At 40.3% G+C, this 26,875-nt stretch overlaps 1 protein-coding gene across 1 annotated transcript in view; it reads left to right on the top strand.

Annotated features, from left to right (window-relative positions):
- ADGRA3 (adhesion G protein-coupled receptor A3) overlaps nt 1-26,875 on the top strand; it is a 132,252-nt gene that overhangs the window by 78,751 nt on the left and 26,626 nt on the right. The window contains exons 8-12 of the mRNA XM_047719012.1: nt 3,429-3,593; nt 6,352-6,553; nt 7,682-7,837; nt 19,768-19,929; nt 22,477-22,680. Of these exons, the coding sequence (XP_047574968.1) occupies nt 3,429-3,593; nt 6,352-6,553; nt 7,682-7,837; nt 19,768-19,929; nt 22,477-22,680 (889 nt within the window). The remainder of the gene's footprint in view (nt 1-3,428; nt 3,594-6,351; nt 6,554-7,681; nt 7,838-19,767; nt 19,930-22,476; nt 22,681-26,875) is intronic.

The following is a 26,875-nucleotide window of genomic DNA, read 5'->3' as shown; positions in this document are numbered from 1 at the left end:
GTTGCTTCTTGGCCAGAAAAGCCTAAAGTAATTACTATCCCGCCTTTAAAGAAAACCACTTCTTGCAAATGCCTGACTGGATTCTTTTCTATTTGCTTGAAGCCAGTTGGTTTTTGTTCCCTCAAGCCGTTAGTTTGGCTAATCTCAAACTCCTGTTTCTGTCTTTTCTGTGATGGCAGCAGCTGAAATCTGCTTGGACCCTGCTCCGTCTGTGGGGACCAGGGGCCAGTTAGAGATATGCGTCAATTTCATATGCAGAAGTTTGGGCTTCCAGCCACGTTCCTCTCTTCCTCTGTGCTCTGATTTTTCAGCGAGTAAGGCTGTGAATTTCTGTTTGAGTTGGACCTGTCCTTGGACAAAAGCCATTGAAAACCATTTCCTGCTCTTACTCCCCAGTGCTGATTGCCTTCTTCCCAGGGTCAACTTCTCTCTGGTTTCTGCTTGTTTTGGATCACTGGCCATGTGTTTGGATAGTTGTCATTTTGTAGTTTTTCTAGAGCTTCTAAGTAATAGAGAACTGCACGGTGGGTAGTTTGGTAGAAGCAGGTCTGCTATAACCAGAATCAGGTTAGGGGATAAGATTGTTAGAAGCAGTTTATTAGGTCCCAGTGAGAAGACTCTTGTTACCTTGCTTGTATTGTGGGGATAAGTTCATAGGCGTATACATATGTTTAACTCATTAAGATGTGAGCTTTAAGCAGTTTATTATATGAATAGGTAATAATTGACACATGATACAACAATAAAGCTTTAAAAATATACACAACCCTGGAAGCACCTGGGTGGCTCAGTTGGTTAAGTTGTCCAACTGTTGATTTCAGCTCAGGTCATAACCTCAGGGTCGTGAGATCAAACCCCACATCAGACTCCATGCTGGGCATGAAGCCTGCTTAAGATTCTGTCTTTCCTCTCCCTCTGTCCCTTGCCCTCCCACCCCCCGACTCCTGATCATGTTTATGCTCTCTCTCTCTAATTTAAAACTCTTAAATTTTGCAACTGTGAAGTAACTAGGTTAACTTTATAAATTTATTTTTGCAAGTCATACTTTAAATTCTTTATGGCAGTACAGAAAATTAATTCTAAGGTTAGCATTCTTGCCTAATAGTTTTTTTGGGAGGGACACTTGACTCCTGTGAAAATCTTCCATATGAAGACTGAAGTCCTTTACCCAGAATTTGCCTCCATATTAATAAAAGAGTTGCAGAAAAAGGAAATACAGTTATTGAATTGGTTAACCTGAGATAGCTGTTGATTCTTCACTGGTTTCTTTATGTTATCCATCCTTCCTTAATAAGAATCAGAGTTTGTAGTTTTCCTCAGAGATGAAACTGAAGCCACCTCTTCCTCCTTAAATTTCTAGATATGCTGCCTTGAGGATTCCTGGAAATTCTATTCCGATCATTAGTTTTTAGACATTGAAGGTATTGCTAAAGGTCATCTTTAAAATCATGTTGGCAAAATACGTTAGGACCTTAGCTCCCCGTGGGTGTGCTGAAGTGCCCTGGGATGTCACAGTGAGTTCACCTCGAGAGCTGCTGTGGGGTATTTTAAGCTTTGGAAGAAGCATGGTAATGCTTGATGCTTGTGGGACCACATGGCTACCAGCCCTAGGCAGTGATGATGTCGTTTGATCATGCTGCCTTCCTTTTGCTGGTGCCATCCTTGAGGGTGCCCATTTCTTTCTTTCTTTTTTTTTTTTTTAAAGATTTTATTTATTTATTTGACAGACAGAGATCACAAGTAGGCAGAGAGGCAGGCAGAGAGAGAGAGAGAGAAGGAAGCAGGCTCCCCGCAGAGCAGAGAGCCTGATGTGGGGCTCAATCCCAGGACCCTGGGATCATGACCTGAGCCGAAGGCAGAGGCTTTAACCCACTGATCCACCCAGGCGCCCAAGGGTGCCCATTTCTTGGTGATTACTATGGTGCAAAGTAAATACTGTGGGAAAGTCATCGTGGGACATGAAATAAGGCTCTTGCTGTCTGTTCTGTATCTGACTTTAGATTAATTTTGGAGTGCTCAAAAGACAAATAACAACCCATCAGGAAGTTGGGTTATTTAAGAATGAAATATTTACCTCAAATTGATGTGCCTTATCTTTTCAAATGACTATGAAGTTATTAGGACATAGGTTCACAGTTCTGGGATGTAATTAATAATTGGACCATTGGAGGTGTTTCTTTTGGGTTTGGGGCTCTGTCGAACAGTTTTCTGGTCAGTGAAGGTGCTGTGAACCAAGAACTTTTGGGAACCTCTGGATGAGAGGATGATTGCTTATTTTGGAATTTTGTTGTTTAAATTTAATGTGAAATACTTTTTATGTCACTTTATCTCGAATATATTTATTATAGCATATTCGTTTATTCACTGACTTAATTAACAAAGATTATAAACATTTTGTCTGATTCAGAGTAATAGCGTCTCAAAGCCTTTATTAGAACATATGATGTTGTATACTCATTAATGATTTAGGAGACTGGAAAAATGTGTCTTTTTTTTTTTTTTTAAAGATTTTATTTATTTATTTGACAGACAGAGATTACAAGCAGGCAGAGAGACAGTCAGAGAGAGGAGGAAGCAGGCTCCCCGCTGAGCAGAGAGCCCGATGCAGGGCTCGATCCCAGGACCCTGGGATTATGACCTGAGCTGAAGGCAGAGGCTTTAACCCACTGAGCCACCCAGGCGCCCTGGAAAAATGTGTCTTAACTTCAAGGCATAACTTTGTAAATTAATTAAAATGATACATCCTTTATGTCTAATTATCTCTTTATTTTTCTATTTACATAAGAGGATAGCATGGTGGGCCATGTGGTGGGGAGAAAGGTTAATTGAAGGTTCTGACATTTGCTCTTTAATTAACAGGCCTTATATTAGAGAATTAGGAGTTCATCTTGAAAATTGAATTTACTGACAGCTCTTCAGAAATACAGCTATTTTACAAATTGAAGTAGACCTTTACATGGAAAACTCCTTTTGTTAAAACATTAATTGGTAATTTATTAAAGCTTTTTAGAGACTTAGTGAGTTCCTCTGTAAAATATCCTTAAATATTTTCTTAATTATTCACTTAGTAATATTAATCTCCTTCCTTCATGCTTGAATATTTCCCTCTGAATCACTGAAAAGGTAGATGTAACTCGGAAACGTCTCCATTAGTTTTGCCTGAAGAACGTGCTGTGACATTTCCACCTTTGGGTTTGCTGTTCCCCTTCCTGGCTGTGTCCTGTTCTCCCTTCGCCTGCTTGTCTAGACTTGCTGCTGAAGTACTTAAATGGAGGGATCATTTTTTAAATTCATTTTTATCTAACAGGTGCTTTACCCACACTGTGCATTCAGACATAACTTGCTAAATGAATGATAGAAGCCTGGGTTGTCTGCCTTTTTTGTCTAACCATTTTTTTTCTCTCTGTTTAAAATCTTTTTCCATGCAGTGCCCTAACCATTTCTAATATTCAGGCTGGATCGACTGGAAATTGGGGCTGTCACGTCCAGACCAAACGCGGGAACAATACGAGAACTGTCGATATTGTGGTGTTAGAAAGCTCTGCACAGTACTGTCCTCCCGAGAGGGTGGTAAACAATAAAGGGGAGTTCAGGTCAGTGACATGGAGAGTGCTGGAAAAATGATCTGCCCACATCTGTTTTTATTCTTAAAGGTGCATAATTGGTCTACTATCCTCGAGAAGGAAATTTAAGAATATGTATGTATTCACATATATATCCTTGTATATCTGAGGACTGCCCTTCGGAACAGTGATGTCAGAGTCATGTATGAAGATTAAGAAGAAAAGGTGCCTGAACTGTATCTCACATATGTTGATTTAACAGTCTCTGCAGACAGAATGTTTCATGTTTCATGGTTTGTTGTAAAATTTAAGAACCACTACTTTCGGGAAACATTTTGGAAATTCTACTAAAATTGCAGAATTCGAAAGGCTAATGGTGTGTCCTGTTTTTTTAAGGGCTTTTTTTATGGATGAACTTTGGAAGGTTTTGTATTGCTAAGTTACTTTTAACTATTGGCAGTTAAGTAGACACGATAATTAGGAGAAAGCCAAGTTCATTTTCCTCCCCTGTTTGGTTCTAAGCAAGAATGACTTTGGGAAATGAAAGATTTTGGATGGGTGAAACTTTGGGAGCCATTGGTGTTGGGCTCTGTGTTGAGATGAGCAGAATGAGTGGAATATTCCTTTTTTTTTTTAAGTAAAAAATTTAGAATTTGTGAGAGGTAACGACTTTTGCCTTAAACTCTCCTCACTTTCAAGGTTGTTTTAAAAATGTCTTTTAAGTATATTACTATTTAATGTCTTTTACGTTCAGGATTTTAATAAGGACCTTATAGTTGATTAAATGAAGGGAAATATGAAGGGAAATTTACAGTAGCATAAAGTTTGTTGAATACCCAGTTTGTATTCCTGTGATTGATACTCCTACTGCCCAAATTTTAAGGGTAAGAAAAGCCTTTGGTATTAATCTTTTATATCCAAGGTGGATGATTTCACTCATATGTGGAATTTAAGAAACAAAACAGAAGAGCATGGAGGAAGAGAGGGAAAAGTAAAACGACAAAATCATCGAGGGAGACAAACTCCAAAAGACTCTTAATCATAGGAAACAAACTGAGGGTTGCTGGAGGGGAGGGGGATGAGGGGATGGGATAACTGGGTGATGGACATTAAGGAGGGCACGTGACATATAATGAGCACTGGGTGTGATATAAGACTGATGAATCACTGCCCCCCACCTCTGGACCTAATAATATACTATATGTTAATGAATTGAGTTTAAATGAATTTTAAAGGATAAATAAATAAAAATGAAAAATAAATTGAAGTTGAAAAAGCAGTAGCAACATCTTTAGCTCAGCTAATTCTTAAGTGATTTTTTAAAAAACCATCTTTTGTCCTTTAAAAAAAAAAATTCTCCCTGACCCGAGTATATGGAAATAAATATTTATTACTGCCAATGGATAAGTCCTTTATGTAGATTAACTGTTAACAGATGATATTTATACTGTATACTTTAAAGCAAAACAGATAACATTTGTGAATTTTGTGATATTCTGCATCTTTTATTAAGTAATCATAATGTTTTCCATTTATGGCAGATTTTCTATTTTTGCTCATAATTTGACTATTTTACATTTTTAAAAATAGAAGAAGAATCTGATTATTTGACTGATTAATGAATTAGCTTTTGACATTCCTTAGTGTATTATGCAGTTAAACTTTCACTGCATTAATAAGATTTAGTTTAGTGTTGCTTAATCTGTTTATGCAGATTTGGGGAATTAATTATATTTTGGTATGACTGCTATTTTAATTTATCAGTCCCTATGTTATAGGTCAACTGTAACTTCCATTAAATATATTCAGTTCATTCCCAGTTTTGGAGAAAGCTCATATGACAGATTTCTTCCAACTGTTAGTGACAGTCTGTGCCCACAGATTGGTGTAGTCACTTGCTCAGAGGGTACCTTCTCCTGTATAAATTCAGATAAATAAATTCAGCTGTATACTGTGTTGGAGGTCTGCTAGACCGTCCCATGTGCAGAAATTTGTTAGGTGGACTCATGGGACCCAGCATGCAGTTGTAGTCATAGGTAAGAGAGATTATAGTGCTATAGTAAGATAGGGAGATGGATAGCAAGAGAAAAGACATAGGTGCATGCTGGAGATCCAAGGGCAGGCTTCTTCCCATTCCTCCTCCAGCCATGAAAGGACAGCAACCCTATATGGAGGTGGATACAGTGTTGCTGCCCAGGGAAGCGGGTTGGAGACTCAGTATCCAAAGTTCTTATTGCTGGTGGAGGAGGCACCCTCTGTCTAGCATGTACCAAAATTTCAGACTCCCAGCAAGAAAGCAAGTTTCAGCATAAACCATACTACTTGTCCAAACAGTGTAGGCATGGTGAACAACACTTACAGTTAACTGTTCGTGGGAAGACTCCCTCAAGTCCCAGATTCCTATATACCACTGAAGGGCCAGGGCAGCAAAGCAGGCCTTGCTAAGGATAGCAGTTCTGTACCTGCTTTGCTGACTTGTCTGCACACCTGGGAACTGTCTTTTTCTTTTTTTACTGGCTATCTGACCATTTTCCTGTGTGTTTATAGTGACATTTAGAACATTTTAAGAAAATTTCCTCTGGTATTAAAGTAAATGTGGCTGATAGTTTAAATCAGCCTAGTCCATGCTAGCCTTTTAATTTTTTTAAACTCTTTATTCTGAAAGGAATTCGCTGCTTCTTGATTTTTCTCTATGATTATCCATGACCAGTCCTACCCCTCCATTTTCCTCCACTGTTACTTGTGTCCACGTAGGATTTCTCATCCTGTTCTGTCTCCGCCTGTCTAGGTGGCCCAGGACGTTAGCCGGCATTACTGCGTACCTTCAGTGCACGCGGAATACCCATGGCAGTGGGATCTATCCTGGAAACCCCCAGGATGAGAGGAAGGCTTGGCGCCGATGCGACAGAGGTGGCTTCTGGGCCAGTGATGATTATTCTCGCTGCCAGTATGCAAACGATGTCACTAGGGTGCTTTATATGTTTAATCAGGTAACTTACGAAGTCTTCCCCTTTGCTGAAGTTGTTAATGTATGTTAGTTGAAATTCCAGGGGGGGGTGTGTGTGTGTGTGTGTGTTTGTTTTAAAGATTTTATTTCTTTATTTGACAGACAAAGATCACAAGTAGACAAGAGAGGCAAGCAGAGAGAAGTAGGAGTGGGGGGAAGCAGGCTCCCCGCTGAGCAGAGAGCCCCGTGCGGGGCTCGATCCCAGGACCCTGAGATCATGACCTGGGCCGAAGGCAGAGGCTTTAATCCACTGAGCCACCCAGGCGCCCCTGTGTGTTTGTTTTAAAGACGAGTAAAGCATGAGGATGGGTGTTTACATTCAGTTGATCTGTGTTCTGGGTCAGGCCTGGTCACCGCCCCCAGTATTCAGGGCTCTCTGTGGTGTCTGTTTTCCTTTCCAGTCGCTGCCTTTGTTTGAATATCTTTACCACCTGCATCCACTGGAACAAATCCCAGCCCTCCTTCACATCCATCTGGGAAGCTGCCTCTTGGGCTTCTTTTATAATCTCTTTGTCACCTGGGATCCCTTGTCGTACTCGTGCTCCTCAGTCGCCTTTTTCTTGTCTCCGTTCTATGCGTCCGTTGTAAACCTGACCAGATGAGAAACAGCCAGAAGATGGTTTCTGTGTTACACATTTTCTTATGCTCCTTGGTACCTGTTACACCCTTTGTGGAATGGCTGGTGCCAACTTGTGTTTAAGTCAATAAATAAGCAAATATAGGACATTACTGGCAGTGCGTGGTGGTATAGATAAATGCTTCCTCCTCCCATGCACCGGGCTCCAGGGGAGTTATCGATCTCTCCCAGTTGGAATACCCTGAAAGGCTTTACTAAGCAATTGGCATGGAGTGTGTAGAATTTGGATAAGTACAAAGGGAGAGATGGTGCAGTGTGTTTACCAGATGTATTTTTACGTATTATTATATTTCAAAGTTAAAAAAAAATTTGTTCAGGTTAGTGACCGTTATAATTCCAGTTTCCTCAGGTTTGAAAAAGTGTTTTAAGAAGGTCCTGGTGATAAACGATAAAGAGTTTGAATTCATTGCCATGTTTTGAAATGTGAAGATAAGATGTCAAAATTCATTGTTCATTTTTGCCTTTTTAATGTAGATGCCTCTCAATCTTACTAATGCTGTGGCCACGGCCCGGCAGTTACTGGCTTATACCGTGGAAGCCGCCAATTTTTCTGACAAGATGGATGTTATATTTGTGGCTGAAATGATAGAAAAATTTGGAAGATTTACCAAAGAGGAAAAGTCCAAAGAGGTATTTTTCTGGTTCACCTTTGTAGCATATAGCATGTCAACAAAGACTCACGTGGTAGAGCTCTCTATTTTTAAAATCTTGTTATATTTGCTCTCTTTTAATTAAATGCATTTTTTAATTTCCAAAATTATTGCGGAGAAATGCTCCATTGATTATAGTCATCTGTTGTTGGAAGGGATAGAGGTGAACAATCAGTTCTTGGAAATTAAGGTACCGTGACAGAGCAGAGCAACGTCCTTCGTCCACGTTGTGGGTTGGCTGCAGCTCCTTCTCTCGGGCATTCTGGGGTTTCTCTTCTTCACACAGCCATGTGTTCATCCTTCTCTCTCTCCCTCTCTCACTCACTCTCTCTTTTTTCCAGTTTTATTGAGAAATAGACATTTATCCCTATATAAATTTAAGGTGTACAGCATGATGGTTTGTTTTACAAATATTGTGAAATGATCACCACAGTAAGTTAGGCTAACATCCATCTTCTCATAGAGATACAATAAAAAGAAAAGGGAAGACAGGAAAACAAATTTCTTTGTGTGGTGAGGGCTGTTAGGATTTACCCTAACAACTTTCCTGTATACCACACAGCAGTGGAGCTCTTAGCTGGGTTACCATCTGTACTTTCTACCTCTAGCACTTACCTCATGTCACTTGCCTAATGTCTTCAAGGTCCCTCCATGTTGGAACAGGTGATAGGATTTCTTCATTTTTTGTGGCTGTGTTCCTGTGTGTGTGTCTGTGTGTTTTCCTCCATATTGCTCTGTGTGTGTGCATGTGTATATCAGTTTCTTTCCTTTATTACTTAGGTTGTTTCCATGTCTTGGCTATTATCAATTAATGCTGTTATGAACATGGGGGTACAGATATGTTGTCAAGTTGGAGTTTTCACTTCCTTTGGATATATTTCTACAAGTGGTATTTTGGGATCATGTGGTAGCTCTGTTTTTAACTTTTTTAGGGTTCCCCATACTGTTTTGCATAGTGGCTCTACAGATTTATGTTTCTACTCAGTACACAAAGGTTCCCCTTTCCTTATATTTTTGCAAGTATTTTCTCGTCTTTTTGGTGATGGCCAGTCTACCAAGTGTGAGGTGGTGCCTCATTGTGCTTTTAATTTATATTTCCCTGATGTCTAGGGATGTTGAAGACCTTTTTGTGTACCTGTTGGCCTTTGATACATGTTCTTCGGAGAAGTATCTATTCACGTCCTTTGCCTGTTTTTTTTTTTTTTTTTTTTTTTTTTTTTTTAATTTTTTCTTGGTTGTTTTTGCTATTGAGTTGTTTTGAGTTCTTTTTATTTTTGCATATTAACTCCTTCCTAGATAAATGGTTGGCATTGTCTTTTCTCCACTGAGTATTATTGGCTCCCTTGCCAAATACTATCTTCTACTACCTTTGAGCTCAGTTTGCTCTTCTCTTTCTAGATCCTTAAGGCATAGAGTTATGTGGGATCTTTCTTGTTTCTTAATATAGGTGTTTATTGTTGTGAACTTTGCTCTTAGAACTGCTTTTGCTGCATCTCACAAGTTTTGATATATTGTGTTTCCATTTTTGTTTGTGTCAGGAACCTTTTTTTTTTAAAGGTTTTATTTATTTATTTTTTTAAAATTTTATTTATTTATTTGTCAGAGAAAGAGCACAAGCAGGCAGAGAGGCAGGCAGAGGCAGAGGGAGAAGCGGACTCCCCGCTGAGCAAGGAGCCCAATGTGGGGCTCGATCCCAGGACACTGGGATCATGACCTGAGTTGAAGGCAGCAGCTTAACCAACTGAGCCACCCAGGCGTCCCTAAAGGTTTTATTTTTAAGTAATCCCTCTGCTAAACATGGGGCTTGAACTTAGAACCCAGAGATCAAGAGTCACATGCTCTACCAAGTGAGCTGGCCAGCCACACATTCCTCAGGAGCCCTTTTTCATTTCCTTTAATTTCTTCTTTGCACCATTGGTTATTGGGTAGAGTGTTGTTTAATTTTCATGTGTTTGTGAGTGAATTTTCTAGTTTCCTTCTTGCTGCTAATTTCTAGTTTCTTGTCATTGTGGGCAGAAAAGATGATGTCTGTCTTCTTGAATTTGTTAAAACTTGTTTTGTGGCCCAACTGATGGTCCATTCTAGGAAATGTTCTGTGTGTGCTTGAGAAGAATGTGTATTCTGCTCTTGTTGGGTAGAATGCTCTGTGTATGTCTCAGGGCCATTTCATCTATAGTGTTACTCACATCCACTGTTTCCTTTTGATTGTCTAGATGATCTGTCCATTGTTGAGAGCAGGGTTTCAAAGATGGCAACTACTATTGTCTTACTGTTTGTCTCTCCTTATAGTTCCGTTTTTGCTTTGTGTTGTTTTTTTTTTAAGATTTTATTTATTTGACAGACAGAGATCACAAGTAGGCAGAGGTGGGCAGAGAGAGAGAGGGAGGGAAGCAGGCTCCTCGCTGAGTAGAGAGCTTGATCCCAAGACCCTGGGATCATGACCTGAGCCGAAGGCAGAGGCTTTAACCCACTGAGCCACCCAGGTGCCCCCGGAGGCAATTGCTTTTTAACCTTTGATTGAGTCCAGGCAGCACAGGCCCATGCTCTGCAGTCTTAGGGTGGGTGCTGAAAGTTCTCTAGCTGCCAGCTCGAAATGCTGTATTTAGTGGGGTCTTTTAAAAACTGTTGCAGGTTGTCTGTCAGGCAATTGAAGTGTCTGCTCCATATTTACCATGGTGATTTCTCTGAGGAAAACAATCTATATGCATTTCAAAAGATGAGAAGAGCTCTGAAGTTCAGATCTGGTCTTGCCTCGTAGCGCTCCCGTTGTAGATCTCGGAGCGAGGCCGGAGCCTTAGTGCTAGCTGATCACAAAGTTCATTTGGCACATTTTTATGTATAGAGTTTTCAAAATGTAAAGTTGTTCACATACTTATCTTAAAACGTAATCACTTCTGTGTCAACAGTTATGTTTTCTTTTGTTTTGATTTTCAGTAGCACTAAATTTTTTTATTCCTCTTGATTTTGTTAGACTTCTCCATGTTGTCAAGCTGGTCAGAGATGCCACGCCTGGCTTTGTTACCCTTTCTCAAACGTTATTTCTAAAACTAGACTGTGTATCCGAATCCCTTGGAATTTGTTAAATGGGTTGATGGGCCCGCATCCTGAGTTTCTGATTCAGCCTGTCTGCAGGGAGGTCTGAGGATGTGCATTTAGACAGAGGGGATACTGGGTGGCGTGACTTTGCACCAGCTTTGAGAACCGCTGCAGTAACTTTGTTTCTGTCCCTGTCTTGCTTCTTAAAAAAAAGTATTCTTTGGGTTTAACTTCCTAAAAACTTTTCAGAAACTTTTAAAAAAGTTTTTATTTATTTATTTGAAAGAGAGCGAGAGAGTGGGGAAAAAGCACAGAGGGGGAGGGAGAAGCTGGAAGCCCAAACAGGACTTGATCCCAGCACCCTGAGATCATGATCTGAGCCGAAGGCAGACGCTTAACTGAGTGAACCACCCAGGTGCCCCAGAATGTTACTGGGAAATTTCAAAAGAGTAGCAGAAGTTATCATTAATAGCTACGTCTTACCTTTCACCAGGCTTGAAATCTTTCATCTGTCCACTTACTTCCTTTGTCCCCATTCCCTCCACTCTCCTCTTTTTCATTTTTTTTTCCTTTCTCTTTTTCTTGCTTCCATTCTCTCTTTCTTGTTTTCCTTTTTCAGTGCAGGAACATTTAATAGCCAATTCTGGATGTCTTATTTCATCTGTAATTTTTCTGAAATATCAGGAACTTTAAAATGGAACTATGATACCATTAATTATGTCACTCAGATGAGCTCTGAGTCCTTAATATCATCAAATATCTAGTCCTTGTTCAATTTTCCTTGATTAGGTTTTTTAAAATGTGCACCTTGAGTCACATAATTCTGTAGTTGGTTATATGGGATTTTCTAGACAGATGTCACCAGTGAATAACATTGGTTTATCTGTTCCTATTTAAATTATATTCTTCTTCTTTTTTAAAATTTTTCTTTTTCTGCGTATACATTAGTAAGAACCTCTAGAACATTGCTGATTAATGTTGATGACAGGAAGTCTTAATGGGAATAGTCTAACGTGTCCTTGTTAAATGTGATACTTGTTTGCTTCTGTCAAGTTCCTGAGGGGCAATACCGAGGTAAGGGGTTCACTTTGAAATTAGTTCTCAACTTGAGGTTTTTCTGACCTCAGAAATAATGTGATGTCTGACCTTAGTCCTGTGTGAAGATCAGCTGTGTTTACAAACTGTCAGGAGATCAGCTGGGTTTACAAACTGTCAAGGAAGAGATTTTTCACCTCCTTCCTGGTGAAACTGTCTTGACCCTGGCACGTTTGCTTGCTGGTTCGCCCTGACCTGGAGATGTGCCCCTTTTTGTTACCAGCTTAGTGCCCTGATCTCCTAGTGTGCCTGCGTTGGTGGAGCCTTGGGCGCTGCCTGGAAGGCAGATCACAGGTCATGGCCATCAGAGTTCAACCTCAGGGCTCCGTGGATTCCTGTTGCTGTTTTGCTGTTGGCCTCTGGAACAGTCTTCATCTGACTGGTCAGTGGTGCAGTTTTTCCTCTCACTTGTTTTCGCTCAGCACTTTTCCTTTGTAGCAGGAGAATCATCCCGAGTGCCTAGTTCTCCATCCTCCCAGAAAGGGAGATACACGTGTGTCTTTAATCAGAAAAAAAAAAAAATCTGCTTCCCTCAGGAGAACTGCAGGACTCTCTGGAGTTAAGCTCTTCCATTTACTGTGAAGGTCTGGCTGAGGGTGCAGCAGTCCACCCTCAAGCTCTGAAGTAATGTTCCTCTTAGGTTCTGAGAATTTGTCATGAAAGTGGCTTTCTTGACCTGGAGGAGATGTTCTTCCTTTTTTCCCTTTCCTTTCTTTCCTTCCTTCCTTGCCTGCCTGCCTGCCTTCCTTCCTTCCTTCCTTCCCTCCTGGTTTATTTATTTATTTGAGACAGAGAACACAAGTGAGAGGGGTAGAGGGAGAGAGAGAATCTTTGTTTTTTTTTTTTTTTTTTTTTTTTTTTTAATTTTTTTATTTTTTTCAGCATAACAGTATTCATTATTTTTGCACCACACCCAGTGCTCCATGCAATCCGTGCCCTCTACAATACCCACCACCTGGTGCCCCCAACCTCCCACCCCCCACCCCTTCAAAATTCTCAGATCGTTTTTCAGAGTCCATAGTCTCTCATGGTTCACCTCCCCTTCCAATTTCCCTCAACTCCCTTCTCCGGGAGAGAGAGAATCTTAAGCAGACTCCCAACTGAGTGCTGAGCCGATGTGGGGCTCGATCCCATGACCCTGAGATCATAACCTGAGCCAAAACCAGGAGTTGGTCCCTTAACCGATTAAGCCATCCAGGTGCCCTGAAATATTCTTTCTGTTGATAATTGTGGTATTGCCTTCCTTATTTTGACTAGAAACACACCATCTTCCCTGTCCTAGAAGCTCTGTGCTGATGCCTATTTTTACCTGTGTCTCTTTTTTCTTGTAAGTCTGTATTTCCCACTCTTTGTTTTCTTAATTAAAAAGAATAATCCTTTTTATTTTGCTAATCTACTTTAAGTCCTTTTTGTGAGGAAATGGGCCATAAATGTGACATTTACTCCACACAGCATTCTTCTCAGCCTCTTCCTTACACTCCTCACCTGTTTCCCTGGATTCCCCGTGGTCCTCATTGTCCTCCTCCTCATTACCTTCTTTGCTCCCAGACCACAATAAAATCAGATCTTTAATCTTTGCCACAGGCCCTAGTGATTATCACAGTGAGACTCTCACTGAATATTGACTGCTTAACTAAGCGAGTGGAGAAGCCTACAGTGGGATCCTGAGGCACTCAGGATACCAAACCTAGTGAAGAGGGACATAAATACACTTCTTTTAAATAATTTTTTAAATTTTTATTTATTTAATTTATTTTTATTTTTTTAAATTTTTTTATTAAATAAATACACTTTTAAAACTTGGCCTCACAGTGGGGCAAGTCCTTCATTAAAAGTAAGCGGGGCATTAACATACTTTGTGATAGGTATGATCTCAGTATTTTTTTTTTTAAGCTTTTTTTTTTAAGATTTTATTTATTTGACAGACAGAGATCACAAGTAGGCAGAGAGACAGGCAGAGAGAGAGAGAAAGAGGAGGAAGCAGGCTCCCTGCAGAGCAGAGAGCCCGATGTGGGGCTTGATTCCAGGGCTCTGGGATCATGACCTGAGCCGAAGGCAGAGGCTTTAACCCATTTTATGTCATTTGTATCTAGGAGAAAATCATGAGGATTGCCTGAACTTAATAATACCAGTTGCTGCTATTGTTGTTGTTGTTATTATTATTATTATTATTATTATATATTACTCTTTTTATTTAGCCAAGTTTGGACTGCATGTCATTCCTGTACAGCCCATCACCACCTATCTGTCCCCGAACAACTGCCCAGTCCCATGTAGGAGTCTGTAATTCTTGCTTTTCTGGTTATTAGATTTAATGGAGGGGGGTGCCCCCTGCTGCTTTGTGCTTAAAAATGCAAACTGGGGAGGGTCCTAGATCCTCTGGCTTCTCTCAGAAATGGCATGAATTGCTTCAGGAGGATATTTGCCTTTAGTTTTGTTTTCTTAATTTACTATGGGATGAAACCTTCCAAGCAATTCTCTTAGGGCTCTTTGTCTCATTTTACAAATGAGCAAACAAACCGAGGCTTGGAGAGGCTCAGTAATTGACTTGTGGACATTTAACTGGCAGGTGACAGAGTGGAAGTCTTAACCCAAGAGTATTTAACGACAGAAATATCCTGTCTTCAGGGTTATACTCTACTCTTCTGTTAAAATTAAATACCAAATTTCATTTATGTATTATCTCATGTGTTTCATATGCTAACATATCAGAAATTCATGAAATTTACAGATGACGTGGATCTCATTTTGATTGGAGTTCTGAACATATATATTGAAAACATGAAATATTCTTACAACAAATGACACTTAATACTTTCCTTGTTACTCATGTGGCATTTTCATTTCTTTACTCTTTTCTCTTTGATAAAAGTGCATTCGCACGTGTTTTTCTTTGAGCTTCAACCATTTAGTGTGACAGGTGGAAGAGCAGGTGTGTGATTCCTTCCGACCCTTTTGTGGCTGGAGTGGCCTTCAGGAAATGAGGTCAAGGAGAAACACAATGCTTTCTAATGCTTCTTGCAGTTGCTGGACTATCTTTGTGTGTCAGATCGTAGGAATACTTTTTTAATCCAATGTAATTTTTCATGCACTGTTATCCTTTTTGTGTCCTTTTTTGCCCCTGTGACAGATTCAGAACTGCTTCCATAACCAAGCTACAGAAGTATACAGCATTTTATGATTACCTGCTCTGGGGAATATTTTGGCAACAAATCCCTTTCCCAAGTTCTTAGCTATTTGGAATGAAATAATGAGAAAGATCGCTTGTTCTCAGGAAAGCAATCACTCTGGGCTAGTATGTGCCCTCTTAGAGAGATTTCTTTTCTTTACAATTATTAACACACGTTAAAGTGCATTACTGGCATTACCTAGTGGGCCATAAGCCGTAGCTCTTTGATCAGGTAATAACTACAGTTTTTCAGTGGAAATGATGTATCTGTCAGGTCTCATGTTGGATCTTTATAAAGTGCATACGTTTAAAACTTCAAAAAAAAGTATGAGACAAGTGGAGTAGTAATTGTGCTAATTTATAAATACCTTATATATTTATTTCTCTAGTACCTTAGAATCTGGATATTCTTGTATATTATATTTTAGGTGTTTGAAGCCAATGGGAATTTCTTTGGTAGCCATAGAGGATATTTTCTCTGCATCATCTCTTTTACCTATTTGTTTTTGCATAAAAATTGGAAATAGCAATAGGTAATAATAGACACTTAGCCAAGTTATTCCAGCTAATCTGAATTCTGTTAAGAGTTGGGGGTTCTGGGGCACCTGGGTGGCTCAGATGGTTAAGCATCTGCCTTCAGCTCAGGTGCTGGTCCCAGGGGCCTGGGATCGAGCTCAGTACCGGGCTCCCTGTTTGGCGGGGAGACTGCTTCTCCCTCTCCCTCTGCTTTTCCCCGTGCTTGTACTCTCTCACTCTCTCTGTCAGATAAATAAATAAAATCTTTTAAAAAAAGTTGGCAGTTATTATTCCAGTTGCTGTATAAATGGCTGATAGACATACTGAGCAGTTGGCATATTAGCAATCACTGCCTTTCTTTATAACTCCAGAAATAAGGGTTTCTTCTCCTCCCCCTCTCCTTCCACCCTCCTCCTTCTCCTCCTCACCCTCCTCCTCCCTTAAAATTTTATTTATTTATTTGAGATAGAGAGCAAGAGAAGGGAACAGGGAGAAGCAGACTCCCCGCTGAGCAGGGAGCCCAACTCGATCCCAGGACCCCAAGATCATGACCTGAGCTGAAGGCAGATGCTTAACCAACTGAGCCATCCAGGTGCCCCAAAGGGCTTCTGTTAGAATGACATTCACCCCCATACCTGTTTTTTAGGAATATGTAGAATATATACTAGGATGCTAATAGTTGATGAGTTGTATAAAATGAGTAGGCTCTGGACTGCACTGAGGTTAATTATAAGGCCTTCTGGTTCTCAGCTGTTCTTGTTAATGCCTTGGGTTTGGGGGAAATGCCCTTTGAGAATGTCTGAGTCTGTTAAAATAGGGTGCTTGCGTTAAATCCCATTACTATTCATCATATATCCCTCTGGTAGATTTGTTCACTGCAGTTATCACAACCCTAGTCACTTAGAAAAAAATATGTTTACTTGTTTGTTTTGTATTTTCCTCAAAAGGTTATAAGCCCCCAGATCTTGTATGTTTCTCTTACTGTTGTATCTCATTGCTCTGGACAGGGTCTGGCTAACCGTGGTCCTCAATAAATATTCAGTCAGTGAGTAAACGAAACTGTGTAGCTGTGGGCTTCTATCCCAGGGGTTTTACTACTGAATGAGGGTATAAATATAAGTAAGACATTGTGTTGTCTCTGCCCTCGAGATGTTTACATTGGAAATAAAATAAGGGAAGAATTGTGATATACTGTGTTAAGGGCCTTGGGAAGTCAGTAAACTATTTTTAATTGAAGTGGCAGCACTTGAGAGAAAGGCAATTTTGCTGGATGCATTGATCCTATTTATATATGAACACAGACTTTAAGAAGGCACCCCTCTTTCTAAATTCAGTACAGTTTTTTATTTTTTATTGAGGTATAATTGACATATTAGTTCTTAGTGTACAACATAAAATGATTCTACAGTTGTATGTATTGTGAAATGATCACCAGAATAAGTCTACTTAACATCCATCACTGTAGAATTAGAAAATTTTTCCTTGTCATGAGAAAGATCTCTCTTAGCAACTTTCAAATACACAATATGGTATTGTTCAAATATGTCATACTGTATTATTAACTGCAGTCACCATGCTGTACTTCATGTCCCCATGACTTATTCATGACTGGAAATTTGTATGATTCCCTTTACCATTTTACCCATTCCCCACTCCTACCTTTGACAACCGCCAGTCTGTTCTCATGATGGGCTTTTGTTTCATTCTGGGTTTTTTTGTTGCTGTTTTTTCAAGATTCCACAGGTAAGCGAGATCCTGTGATATTTCTCTTTCTCTGACTGACTTATTTCACTTAGCATAATACAAGTTAAGTTCCAACCATGTTGTCACAGTGGCTACGTAATATTCCAGTGTGTGTGGGGGGGGCATGCACACATACCATGTCTTTTTTTTTTTTTTTTAAGATTTATTTTTTATTTATTTGACAGAGAGAGAGAGATCACAAGTAGGCAGAGAGGCAGGCAGAGAGAGAGAGGCAGAAGCAGGCTCCCTGTCGAGCAGAAAGCCTGATGCGGGGCTCGATCCCAGGACCCTGAGATCATGACCTGAGCCAAAGGCAAAGGCTTAACCCACTGAGCCACCCAGGCGCCCCCCATGTTTTTTTTATCCGTTCATCGTTGGTAGACACTTAGGTTGTTTCCATATCTTGGCTATTGTAAGTTATGCTGGTATGGAAATGAAGTGCATGTATTTGTTCAAATTAGTGTTTTTATTGTCTTTGGATGAATACGTGGAAGTGGAATTGGTGGATCATATGTTAGTTCTATTTTTAATCCTTTGAGAAACCTCCATACTGTTTTCCATAAGTTAGCGGCTGTACCAGTTTATGTTCCCACCTGCAGTGCCCGGGGCTCCCCTGTTACCACATCCTTGTCAGCTCGTTACTCTTGTCTTCTTGACAGCCATTCCCACAGGTGTGAAGTGACATCTCACTGTGGGTTTTGATGAGCATTTCTCTGATGCTTAACAATGTTGGACGCCTTTTCATGTACCTGCTGGTCATCTGTGGGTCTTCCTTGGAAAAATGTCTGTTCAGATCCTCTACCTGACTTTTAACCAGATTGGCTTTTCTGCTGTTGAGTTACATGAGTTCTTACATATTTTTGGATGTACCAAATGCAATGCAGTGCAACACCCCTCTTAACACTCCTTCTAGAGCTATCTTCAAAGAAAGGCCTGTGCTGTAATTGAAATGTTAAGAAAAGGGGAGGGGAGCAATAAAATAATGAAGACCACTAACCAGGCGTGGTTTCAGGAACCTAGTATTTATTATAGGAACTTAGTCTTCCCCAAATTCAGAAAAGACAGGATTGTTATTATCCCCCTTTTACCAATGAAGGAAGGTACCGGCAGTTAACTGTCCTGCTCAGCTTAGTGTGGTAAGGATCTGAAGTCACGTTCTTTATGCCTGTACTCAGTTAGTCTCCCCATCCCATTGTATTCCGGCACTGCTATCTGGTGGATTTCTTCCTTCCTTGGTGAAGTGAACCGTGGGTGGGATGGACCCAACGTTTTCCAGTCCCGCCTCAGCCTCATAATTATACATCTTGGGAAGAGTATTGGGTGAAGAGCAGAGTTGAAGAACTCATCTGGGATCTTCTGGGATGATCAAAAGACATCTGCTAAAACGGCCTCAGCTTTCTCACTTGACTTGGGGTTTATTGCCTTTGCTACTTGCTTCTTCATTAGGGGACCAGGCAGCTTGTAAATCCTCTGATCCTGCCTCTGGAATGCTTTTGTAGTTGTTTCTGCCATAGATCTCCCTCTCATGAACATTTTGCTCGATATCAAAACCCTTTGACGCCAGTATGTCTCGTTAGCCTGGGCTCTTCCTTGCATTTCTCTGATATGGGACATACAAGTCAGCGTCAACAAGAGTTAATTGACACTTTGCTGGCATTGCCTGACAGATGTTTACATCTGTGAATGAGGAACTGAACTTAATAAAAGGAATTCAGTAAAAGAAACAAAACGAGTGGTGGAAAAGTGAGCACCTCTTAGGATCCATTTGTTTCACGGCACTGGGTCTTAAAGCATTCATCAAGCTGGGAGGAATGGAGGAAGTTCATTCAAGGTGGTGGAAACTGTCTGTGCTGAGACCCATCCAGTGGCCCAGCCCCTGTGGGGAACTCATAGTAGTTGGAGACATCTAGGTTTTTGGACATGATAGGATATGAAAGAGGGGACCATGTCTATTTCTTAATAAGAATACTGAGTTAACACTTACACAGAAAGAGGTGTTAATTAACTTTTCCCAGAGCTGATGTCTCTTTAATTCTGGAATCCTGTGATGTCATCTTTCCCTTCTCCTTGATTAATTTCATTTGCCCCCCAACCTCGCGTCAAATGATGTACCACCTGCCATCCTTCCGCAATGAGTTGGTGGTTATACTCTTTTGAGCTATATGTTACCAAATGGTCATAACCGAATGTGCTTTGCCTCTCCGAAAACGTTTCAGTGAGAAAAAATTAAAGTCTTCACCTGAACATTGAAGACTAGAGGCCAATCTTGGTGTCTCATTGTGATTTTGGTTATGTAAAACATCCTGCATTGGTTTTAAACGCCTTTCTTTCCTCCCCTGCACCCCTGTTAGCTCGGGGATGTGATGGTTGACATCGCAAGTAACATCATGTTGGCTGACGAGCGTGTCCTGTGGCTGGCGCAGAGGGAAGCGAGGGCCTGCAGTAGAATCGTTCAGTGTCTGCAGCGCGTCGCTACGTACCGATTAGCAAACGGAGCTCATGTTTATTCAACAGTAAGTGTAATGTCCTCCACTCTAAGAAAGAAATTCATTGAAAGCCAACTTGAATTTAAAAAAGACAGGTTGTTCCCCCCCAACCCCCATGATAGGGTGGATATTACTGCTGATTATTACAAAATTTTCTGTTGTCTAACCATTTAAAAGCTCATTTTGCTTTGAGTAATCTGTTTTCTTGATAACTGAAAAATACCTTCTTAATTTGCCGTTTGAATGGTTCTCACCATTTAATGTAAAACCAAATAAGCACACGGTAGTTTTGCTGTGCTGTCGTAGACCCACCGTCCAGCCCAGCAGATGCTCTGTTCTGGGCCCTGAGGGATGTTCTGAGAGAGTGTCAGATTGCTTGCCCACGTTCCAGTTTCAAAAGAGAACTGGGAGGCCCTCCAACCCTTGTGAACTCTTGGCATTTCCAGTCTCGCTCTTGGAATGATGAGTTTTTATAATTAATAATCACTCAGTTAAATAGTATAAAATTTTATTTGTGCTAAATTGAGTTGGTGTCCTGCTTTTTCTAAAAATGTGGTAAAATATGATAAATAGGGGCACCTGGGTGGCTCAGTGGGTTAAGCTTCTGCCTTTGGCTCAGGTCATGATCTTAGGGTTCTGGGATTGAGCCCCGCGTTGGGCTCTCTGCTCAGGGGGTAGCCTGTTCCTCTCACCCCCTGCCACCCCGCCTGCCTCTCTATTTGTGATCTTTCTCTCTCTGTCAAAATATATCAATAAAATCTTTAAAAAATGATAAATAACATGTCATTCCCTTATGACTTGCACTCTGATCTGATCCATGGTTTTCATTTCCTAATTATTTTAGTGGGTTCATAGCCTGTTCTAGAACTCCTCCTATGATTTTATACGATTAAAGATTACTGTTTTTCCAAAGATCAGTGGGATCTTTTTTATGATACCGTGTTTCATCGTTCCTTTTGCTCAGTGAGGTTTAGGATTACCTCCTTGAATAATACATGGAATGGAGGGCTTCCATGACTACTATCCTGACAACGTGGTTCAGGGTAATTTCTTTCTCAGATACATGACCTTCCTTGAAACCAGCTTGCCATATTTATGGCCACATTTGGACCTCTCTGGACATTTAGATCCACGTTTTTGCCTAACTACTTGGCTCCAAGAGCTTCTTCCTTTATCTGCACTCATCGGTTCTTCAGAGAACTCAAGGATATGATACAGCTGTAGTGTAGGTGTCTGCACTCCAAAGTGTGAAAAAGGTTTCAGGAAATTATGCTTCTATAATATGATACGGCTTCCAGAGCACCTCAGAATTGCACTTGTCTTTCTTTTGACTGAGGTTTCACATGCTTTTCATAATTATATGTATCTTTGCTCAATAAAAGAATGGAATGTCATTTGTTAACAAATGTCACTGAACTTAGTAAGACTCTTCACCATGTGTCATCTGTGCGACAGAAACTAACGCAAAGATTTGTTAGTCTTGAATATTTGGGGAAACCACCAGTTCTTTTCTATCATGCCTGTGGTGTGTGGTGGATTCTAGATGGCCTTTTCTGTTTTTTAAATTGGTATCTTCCAAAGAGATTTTACACACCTCACACAGAAGTTTTACACTTAAAAAGAAATTGAGAAAGAGGACATTGCCTATATATGGTACATAGAACGGTGCTTTGGCTGTACAGTAGGCATCACTTAGTCATCCTTAAAGAAAGGACAGAGATGCTGTCTATCTGCAAAGAGTTAATTTGGTCTCCCGGTAATATAAAGAGTGAATAGGACATGAAGTGTTGGAATGAGGAGACTTAAATTTTTTTTTTTAATTTTTAATTTTACTTTTTGTTTATTTTTTTTAAATAAGTTTAAACTTTTTTTTTTTTAAGATTTTATTTATTTATTTGACTCACAGAGACAGATCACAAGTAGGCAGAGAGGCAGGCAGAGAGAGGGGAAGCAGGCTCTGTACCGAGCAGAGAGCCCCATGTGGGGCTTGATCCCAGGACCCTGTGATCACGACCTGAGCCAAAGGCAGAGGCCCAACCCACTGAGCCACTCAGACACCCCTAATTTTACTTTTTAAATTTTTGTTTAAGTAACCTCTCTCTTCAACGTGGGACTCCAGCTCATGACCCCAAGATCAGAAGTTACATGCTCTGCTAAGTGAGCCAGCCCAGAGCAAGACAACTGTTAAAAGTGTATTTCTCAAACCCTGATACTCCTCTTGTATTATCATGTAAAGAGTCCACTGATTTCTGTTAGCTCATTTTTTTTTAATAAGACACTTTCATTTTTCCTACAAAGGTTCTTTACATGATTTTTAATCGATTTCTCATTTATCTCTGACCCTCTATACTTTATGACTTGTTTCCTCACTGGGTATCTGTCTAGTTGACGATACCCTTTTGTTTCCAGCCTCTTTTTTTATGTGCCAGTGACCTGCACAGTGTCATTGTTAAGTAAGACGCTTGGCTTTTGATTCTCACTTATGTACAGTGTTTTGTGTTTGAAAACTCTTAGAAAGTGCTCTTCCCTCATGCTGTAAATCTTTCATAACTCCTGTTTGATTGACTTTTGAAGTATTCACCCAATATTGCTCTGGAAGCTTATGTCATCAAGGCCGCGGGCTTCACTGGGATGACGTGCACCGTGTTCCAGAAGGTAGCAGCTGCTGACCGGACAGGCCTTTCTGAGTATGGGAGGCGGGACCCGGACGGAAACCTGGATAAACAGCTGAGCTTTAAGTGCAATGTTTCAAATACGTTTTCAAGTCTGGCACTGAAGGTACGTTATATTCTATAAGCATTTAAGACACTTTACCGTTAGTGCTGTCAGATTAGAATACTCCAAATGGTTTGCTTTGCACAATAACCTTATTAGAAGATACTTAGGGGTGGGGTGTGTTGGGTATTGGGATTGTTATGGCTGTTGCTTGAAAAGAAATTCAGACCAGGAAGGGACATGTTGTGATCTTCATGGGCCTGGACACCTGTGCCCTTTGGACCCAATTCTCCACACAGAAATATCAAAATCCTACATTATGACTGCCAAGCGGTAAAAAGATGAATATATTAATACATATTAAAACATTTTCTTTGACCTGAAAGTTCATTTTTATGCTCTTGGTTTTAAAGACATGAAAACATTTCCGTAGATGACCTCCAAGTATTGCATGTCCCCTTGGCTCTGGGCTTGCTGGACCTAATGGAAAAGCCAGCCCTGAGATCGGGCATTTGATCAGGCAAGCTGTAGATCAAGATTTTTGGCAAAGAGGTGCAAACATGTGATCTGTCTTCAGAAAATGTGTGTTTTATTGCATCAAGCAAAATGGAAAGCATTTTTATTGAGTTTTAACATTTAGGGTATAGATGTGTTTTGTTAAACTACATCGACACACATAGTAGATGTACAATTCTGACACCCTAATGGAACCACATTTTCTCATTTAGCTTTGTGTGGCCATGTGTAACTGTGTTCTCTGTGGATTTTAATTACACAGTATGTTCTTTGTTTCTGGCTTGTCCCTGAATTATATCACAAACAGTATTGCATTCACTTTAAAGGCTGCATGGTTATTGCTCAAATAGGTGTTATGTGTCCTGGTACTTTGTGGGCACAACTCAGTAAATATTGAATGGATGAATGGATGGATTTGGGCACTTAGGAAATATTGAATGAATGAATGAGTGAGTGAATGAATGAAAGAAAATTAACATTATTTTGTTATACCTTGCCGTGGGTGACCTCCATAAAAACTGGTTTGTCCAGTTTAGAAGTAGTCCCAGTTTTCCCACTGCCCAAGACAATCTCAGCTAGGTCAGAATGTCTAATGATAATATATTTCCTTGATATAATATACTCTGAGGAAAATTGGCAAGATTTATTTGTGACTCTTCGCTCTGGGAGGGTACTTAACGCACCCAGCCATGCTCCTCCGACCTGCTGTTTTCCTTATTATGTTGTTCACCAGTAAAAACATACCACAGAAGGCAGAGAAGCAGTATCGCACACCAGCCCAAGAGAGAGAGGCATGTATCTTGGAGGAGCACTTAAAATTGATGAACCCTTCTATCTTAGATGATCATAGTCGGTAGAAAGGGATTACAAATGATGAAACCCTACATTTCATCAATTTCACAAGCTACCCCTCTGGGTAAGGAGAGCTCCTACCTGCCAGAGTAGAAAGCTTTAAATGAACACACTCAGATTTGTCAATTTCATACTATTCTATCCTTTTAAGATCATCTGTGGCCAGAAACCAAGGACACATTACACTATTATTCATGCTTCATTGATGGACATGATTAAACTGAGTGAGAAAGGACTATATCCTTCATGACATAAAATTAGTTAAAAATTGTAACATCAACGGGACAAAATGCTTTAGCACTTTAATAGAAAACTTACTTTACATTTTTAACTTTATACTAGGGCAATTTTTAATCTTTTTGCATGTCTTTTTTTTTTTTTTTTAATGCCTTGAATATACACTGAGAAGATAATGTGAACACCTCCTAATTGATGATACTACCCTTGAATGGGAGAGTGTGCTAATATGTGAAGTTATACCTCTAAAAGGCAGTTCTCTGTTAGTAATAGGAGCCTTACTTGTATTTTATTTCTTCAGTTTCTGTCCTTCTGTCTTTGCTACCATCACAGTCTAGTTTGGACTTCTGTATTACCCATTTGAGTTTCCATTTAGTCTTGGATCTCTAGATCCAAAATCCATCCTTCAGTGGTGCCTGGGTGGCTCAGTGTGTTAAGCTTCTGCCTTCCACTCAGGTCATGATCCTGGGGGGTCCTGGGATCAAGCCCTGCATTGGGCTCTCTGCTCGGCAGGGAGCCTGCTTCCTGCTCTCTCTCTGCCTGCCTCTCTGCCTGTCAAATAAATAAATAAAATATCAAAAAAAAAAAAAAATCCATGCTTCAGGGGCGCCTGGCTGGCTCAGATGGTTAAACATCTGCCTTCGTCTTACGTCATGATCTCAGGGTCCTGGGATCGAGTCCCTCCTTGGCGGGAAGCCTGCTTCTCCCTCTCCCACCTGCCCTGCCTGTGTTCCCTCTCTCACTGTGTCTCTCTCTGTCAAATAAATAAACTCTTAAAAAAAAAAAAATTCCATCTTTCTCATATAGATTGGTCTACCTAGGCTGGCCTGACGTTGAACCAGCACGTACCAATGCAACCAGGACAGTCAGTAAGATATTAAAATAATACTTCCTTACCCTGTATCGGATTTAGCTGCTGGGCCAGTTCCTGAGTACCTCCTTGCTGCTTTTCCTCTAGGGAGCACCACCCAGTCTATCAAACATGTAGATAGTTAAGACAACATGAGTAAATTAGTATTTTTATTATTTGTTTTAGTATTTTATTGTTTTAAAGCAGTTGCCTCTTCGACTCATTCCGATTTTAGTGTTCAAATTCTGTAGAAGTGAGCAAAATTAGGATTTCAGGAAATTTTAATTATTAATTACACAGTATCAGAAGTTCAGATTGTTTCGTAAGGAAAGGTGCTGAAGTGTAGTAGAAGTATTTGAATTAATATCCCTTAGGACGTGTATTTTCTTCCTGGCTTAATGTCATTGTGAGTAGGGGACTATACACGAATTTTGCATATAAAATAATAAGGGCTCTATGATAACATCTATTTCACATGTGTTCATACTGTGTCAAGTTTAGTATTGAAATTAATACTAAAAGAGTGTTGTGGAAGTCAAAATATGACGAGGTTCTCCGTGATTGTTGGAAAGACTTTTACTTGAAGGCATTTTCTGTCTCCCCAGCCTCCAGATCACCGCCTACCACACTGAGGCAGTAATAGTCATAATAACCCCACCCACAGTTCGTAGCCTCCTGTGCTTGCCATGGTCACCATCCCCTGTGGTCCTCACAGCCTTTTGTTAGGTCTTTCGATGCCTGTGACAGAGGAGACCCGGAGAGTGTAAACAAAATTGTGCCATGTGAAGGGACCACAGAGTGATCAGGCCGGGACCCCCCCCCCCCCCATCCTGGTTCCTTGTTTCAGATCTTATGTTCCTTTCCCCAGGGGTGGCAGGTGACCTGCAATCATGAACATTAGACTCCAAAAACATATACTTCCCAAAGGGTTTTAAGGGCACCTTTTCTGATTTATTAGCTGTAATTGCCGTGTCTGTTTCCATTGCTGTGATCCATACATTTTAACGTGAACAGATGGTTAAATGAAATGACAGACTGGTTCCTTGCCTTTAGGTCAAGTGGCAAAAGGTAAAATCATGACAAATGTAACCAGTGGGTGTTCCTCAATGATTTGATTCATGAGATTTACAACTTTTCCACAATTAATTATCACTTCTTTTAAAGAAATGAAATATACAAATATATTCTTACTATAAAAATCCAAACATTATTCATTATTGATACAGTTTTTCCAGCTGTCTTAGCCATCCTCTGTCCATCCCAGAGTCTCTGTAATTATTATTGAGCCATATTCCATATTGGACTTTAAAGGATATTTTATTTTATTTAATTTTTATTTAAAAAAATTTTTTTTTCTCACCATAGTACATACCCTCCCCAATGTCCATCACCCAGCCACCCCATCCCTCCCACCCCCCTCTGCTCCAGCAACCCCTAGTTTGTTTTCTGATACTAAGTGTCTCTTATGGTTTGTCTCCCTTGCTGGTTTCATCTTATTTCATTTTCCCCTCCCTTCCCCTATGATCTGTCTTGTTTCTCAAATTCCTCATATCATTGAGGTCATATGATAATTGTCTTTCTCTGATTGACTTATTTTGCTTAGCAGTACACCCTCTAGTTCCATCCATGTCATTGCAAATGGTAGGTTTTTTGATGGCTGCATAGTATTCCGTTGTATGTATGTATACCACAACTTCTTTATCCATTCATCTGTCGATGGACATCTAGGCTCTTTCCATATTTGGCTATTGTGGACATTGCTGCTATAAACACTGGGGTGTAGGTGTCCCTTCAGAGCACTAC

This window comes from Lutra lutra, chromosome 2 (genome assembly GCF_902655055.1).
Source record: "Lutra lutra chromosome 2, mLutLut1.2, whole genome shotgun sequence".
NCBI lineage: Eukaryota > Metazoa > Chordata > Mammalia > Carnivora > Mustelidae > Lutra > Lutra lutra.
This window is presented reverse-complemented; position numbering and strand designations above follow the sequence as displayed.